The following is a 5,137-nucleotide window of genomic DNA, read 5'->3' as shown; positions in this document are numbered from 1 at the left end:
GGGTCAGCACTTGTGTCAGCTGACAGATAATTAGCCTGCTCTGGCCACAAATCAACAAACTGATGGGATTGTCTCAGGCTGTCCCTCTGTGCACTCTGCTTCAGTGTTGCTGTCTCTGCTCATCCCACAAAGGTATATGCATGTGTGTAGCAATGTTGAGAGCATTGGAGGATTTTACACACTCAGTGTGTATAAATGCTTTTCATTTATGCAGTTTCAGAATGACTGAATGGGGAATGCAGGGGCTGCAAAACACATGTCTGTGGTTTACCATGTCCAACACACTGCCAACCTGAACAAGGGCTGAGCTCGCAAACGTGTCAAACTGAATCTTCTCCACGGTGACAGCCAGCAGCCTGGGTCTCAGTCGTCTGAGGCGCTGCTTTCACACACTGTACGCAATTATCAAGAAACTATGCAATTTACCAATGTAAGCACCATTTACTGAGGTAAAAAAAAACAAAAGCACTTGTTTTAAATGTCAAGGCAAGAAAGATGACATTTATCAATATCAACAGTTGAACATTTCCATCAACAACTCAACTCTTGGCAACCCTACTGGAGTCATTTTAAACTGGTGTGAAAGACGTTTTAGCTCATTCCCTGTTCATGTCAGAAATTGACAAAATATTGTGATGAAGCAAAGGCAAGACTTTCACATTTTCATGATGGACGGCTACCAGTCACAGCTTCCATTAACATAATGTGTGATCACACCACTTACTGAAGCACCGCCAACGTTTTCAAACCTTGAAGCAAGTTAACAGATGGAGTTCATTTCTGATACACTGTTTAATGGAGCTTTTCAGGAATTTACATGAAATTCTCTTCAGGAAACTCTTTATGAACAGATGTACCATAAAAAGGTTTTAATTTGCTTATTTCCTGCTGTTAAAGAAATACAAGTGTTTGTGGAAAGTCACTTCATTTAAATAAGGATATTTAAATAGGATTTACTTTTAAATCAGTGACTGTAACGCAATTACTGTGACTCTTTGCATTCCAATTTATCATTCAATTGTTGCACGTCTTTGTTGTTTCACAACTCATCCTCCATTTCATCCATACTTAATTTTCAGCTCATTATTACTACCTCCTCTTAGGATAACACATTTTAAAACTGCTGATCTAAACAGCAACTCATAACAAGCACCATTGGATAAACAAGAAGAAACAAGAAAGTATGGATGTAGAATTTGCTGCATAAATATTATGTGTAGTGTCAACTAGTGTCTTTATTTATGTTTCAAATATGAATGTTTGGCTTGATTTCAATCTAACATACATTATTAGAAGCACATGTGAAATGTGACTTTCCAAAAGTTAGTATTTTTGTACTGTATCCAAAAAGGCCACTGAGCCACAGCATTGTCACATTAGATCTGACTTACACTATTTTCAACAAGAAAATCTACATGACCAAGACAAAATCTCAAATAATTGCAGCTATGTGCACTTTTCAGAACATCATGTAGAATCCATTTAATGAAAAAATTAAAATAAAATACAGAAAAGTGAGTTTGAAATATCCTAATGTTTAATGAAAGGGTGATGTACTGATCAGCAAGAAAGGGGTACAGTAAAACTACAAGGGAAAGGGGGAAAGAGCTTGGTACTCAAAACACGTCGGTCCGTTTCATCTGCAAAACAAGTCAGTCCAGAAGAACTGCTGTCATACCCTTGTGCACGAGCTTGTTGTGTGTCAAGAATGCAGGTGGAGGGCACAGGGGAGGAGGCGCAAGGGTACTACAGAGATAAGTGTGCTGTTGCTGTCACATAGAAGTAAAGGAAGTGTAAGGGAAAAACAATTCCTTCTAGTTTTAACTATATCCCTCTGATCGAAGTTCAAAATGGAAGCACCCACCACATGTGTGGAGCTAACTGCTGGGCCTGATCGTGACTTCCACTTTTCTTACATCTGGGGGTAGATGGGTTCTGTTTTTTTGTTTGTTTTTTCCTTTTTTCTGTTGGTTCTTAAACCCTCTTCAGAGTGCACTCATACCGCATAGAGTTCGTAGATCTTCTTGGCGCAATACGCCAGGGCAGCCAGTGCTATCGTATTATGGAGTCTCTTTCTGTGGATGTCGTCCCTGCGTACCAATACCACGGGCGTTGAGGAGGTGAGTGTATGCAGGGGCAGCCGCGAGAGTTTTTGGCTGTCATATTCCACCTGGTACTTGCAGCAGGGGTCAAATTGCCACGAAATCCCGTACAGGGCAGCACAGGCCACACTGAGGGCGCCAGCCGGCAACGCCACATAGCGCGAGTATTCGGGGGGCAGTGAAAGTGGCGTCAGGAGACAAGCAGCGCCTGACAACACAGCCGTCTTGTGCAGGCAGTTGCCCACGGTAATCCATCGGGCTGTCTCATCCCCGATACGTGTGGGCTCGATAACAATGTATTTATACTGGGCCTCCAGTGCCTGCTCCAGCTCATACTCAAACTGGTCCTGCGCATTCTCCCCATTGTAGATCTCATGCACAATGTAGCAGTCCGTAGCCGCCATCACTCCCCTGTGCAAAAAACAGAAAATCCAACAAGACAAGTGAGAGAAAGGATAGAGAGTAGAGTAACAAGACTCTGCAGATACAGTATAAGACTGTCTTGCCTAGGTTTTTACACCAATCTGCCCATTCTTAATGGACCTTTGAATAATTTTAGTCAACAATAGCTAAGACAAACTTTCCCAGCTGATTATTTTACCCAAATGGCTTCTCAATTAAAATTCCATAAGGCACAAGGTTTACCATGTCACAACATATAGCATATCTCTCACTACCATAACTAACATGTAATCCATAACATGCATATATAAATTAAACATTTGGTTTAAATATAAAAAGAAGGGAAGGAAATAACATGGCCTATACAATTTCTTCTCCTCCTGAAAAATATTAAGTGTATAATTTACTGTTTATGTGTTGCTCTTAATCAGTACTACATGGTACTGAACTAACTAAATGATTACAAGACTAATCAATTACATACAGTGTCTATGACTTGATACATTCTTGATTAAACGCTAATGTCTATGACCTCCAGAGTTTAAGATGTGATGAGTGAACTTGAGAACACTTTTACAACATTATGAAACCCATATAATTTGGATTTTTGAATCTATGCTATACACAACTCGACATTTGGATATCAGCATTTCAAATGCGTGTACTTGAATTGCACAAGTAATTTTGCTCCATATTATTTTACATGATTCATAACTATAGAATGGTAAAATTACCAAATGGCCATTAAAAGTTTTAAGAGGTGATTTGCTGTCAACAAAGTACCTCCATGCTGCGAAATGTGGAGTTAAACATAAAACGCAGTATCTGCGACTCTGTAACCAACAACTCTTTTGTATATTACCTTGACAAATAAATATCAATTAACTATATCCTGCTGATCGCATCGTTGAGGAATCGACTAATATATTCAGTCCTAACACCTCTTTAAACTGACATGTTTCCAGTTATTTATAAATTATCTTTAAATATGACAAACACATATGTGTGTATCAGTGTCAACACTCTGAGGCCTTCCATTACATGTTGACAAGCAAACCCTAACTACAAAAGAGATAGCAAGCTTATCCGGCTTCAAAGACAGCGGGGTATGGCTAAGTAGGTAAAGAACTTGAAGGCACATCGGATACAGTGAAAATCATTTTAAGATCACCGTGTGAATGACATCATGTACCCGAGTGTCAGTTAGATAGCACTGGCTAACTCGCTTGCATGGTAGAAAGTTGGAGGACTGGCCAGCTAAGTTGAGGACGGTTTTACTTTCAGAGCAGGTCGACAAACACAGCGGACAACACTGTTAGCTCCGCCAGGACTGAGTAGCATGTGAACCGTGGTATATCACGCCAGCGTTCGCACCCACATGCGGCTAAACTCAACTTTTCCCACCGGTAATCGGCTGGTGTGAAATAACCAAAACATCACATGAGCTGCTAGTTTGTTTCCTCGCTAACGTTAGCAAGCCGTGCACGTTAGCCAGCTAACGTTAGCTAACCATTGCATTAAATTCCGACTTGACGTGTTGGCATTTTACTTAACATCCCCAACGATATGCATGTTCGGGATCTGCCGAATGGTGACATCTACAAAACGATGTAACACATTAAAACATTTTCGTTTAATGGCCAAGATGTGGAGTAACTGACCTCTCCCTGCTTACTGGGACACCGCGCCTCCTTCCCAGCGACGCCATGTTGGAGATACAACCGTGATTGCAGTTGACGTATGACGGCGCCGAGCCTTCTGGGTAATGAAGTTTGTCAACAAAGTCGATGCATCACTTGAACACGAATGCGGACTACATTTCCCATGATGCTATAAAAACAGAGTACCTGCCGTTACGTCTTTTCTAACAGTACATTGAAGTTTGAGAGGTCAAGTCAGACATATTCTAAATAAATCAAACATGAAGGAACGGAGGTATGTTTGTTTAAAACATAATAATTACTGTATCACCGAAAATCAAATACAGGAGTCACTTAGACATTTAAAATTTAAATTAGCTAAGAATATTGCACGCATTGGCTACAACATACTATATACAGTATGAAATATATTGTCCTGTTCATTTCGTTTTGTAGTAATATTTGTCAGTATACTTCTGAGTACTTACCCATGCTGTGCCGTCGCGCGCTCTGTCTCTGAGTCCCCGTGCACTAGTATGGGCGGCCTGTCCGCGTGCTGTAACCTGAGGCGCTTTGAATGTAACAACTTCAATGTTACGTTCAGGAATGTCGGATCTGCCGAAACCAAAAGCTGCGCCTGAGACAACAGTTGTAAGAGCTTTATTATATAGGGAGCTAAATGACAGAATGGTAACGTATCAGCACGAATCCAATCAATAAAGTATGTCGATGATGCCATCTATACAGCTGTGATTTCTGAATGATGTTTAAATCATGGTTGCCCGACCTGCTATGGCCCTTTCAGGATCCTAAATATATAATATACCACTTAGAATCCCAACAGCTGATTTAGGAGAGACACAGCACATGCTTATTTGTTGGTAGGTAAATGGCTAATAAAGTCATGTTTTAATTAATCTGCTAATGAAAACAAATACAGTCGAGTAATCAAGAATGAAGAGACAAAGATGTTGCCAGGATTTTAGGATTTTA

General features: G+C 40.4%; 1 protein-coding gene across 1 annotated transcript; it reads right to left on the bottom strand.

Annotated features, from left to right (window-relative positions):
• Positions 1–473: 473 nt before the first annotated feature.
• tmem11 (transmembrane protein 11) lies at positions 474–4,707 on the bottom strand. Its single transcript, XM_041957360.1, has 3 exons — positions 4,633–4,707; positions 4,166–4,334; positions 474–2,513 (listed from the first exon to the last, which is right to left on the bottom strand). The coding sequence occupies exons 2-3, from the start codon at positions 4,210–4,212 to the stop codon at positions 1,997–1,999; spliced, it is 564 nt and encodes a 187-aa protein (XP_041813294.1). The 5' UTR covers positions 4,213–4,334; positions 4,633–4,707; the 3' UTR covers positions 474–1,996.
• Positions 4,708–5,137: the final 430 nt, after the last annotated feature.

Source organism: Chelmon rostratus, chromosome 17 (assembly GCF_017976325.1).
Source record: "Chelmon rostratus isolate fCheRos1 chromosome 17, fCheRos1.pri, whole genome shotgun sequence".
NCBI lineage: Eukaryota > Metazoa > Chordata > Actinopteri > Chaetodontiformes > Chaetodontidae > Chelmon > Chelmon rostratus.
This window is presented reverse-complemented; position numbering and strand designations above follow the sequence as displayed.

Bases quoted from the DNA above. Each gene is read 5' to 3' on its own strand.
- tmem11 (XM_041957360.1), bottom strand. From the start codon at position 4,212: ATGGCGTCGCTGGGAAGGAGGCGCGGTGTCCCAGTAAGCAGGGAGAG. The intron at 2,514-4,165 runs GTCAGTTACTCC...TTTTTTGCACAG, and splicing joins GTCCCAGTAAGCAGGGAGAG to GGGAGTGATGGCGGCTACGG.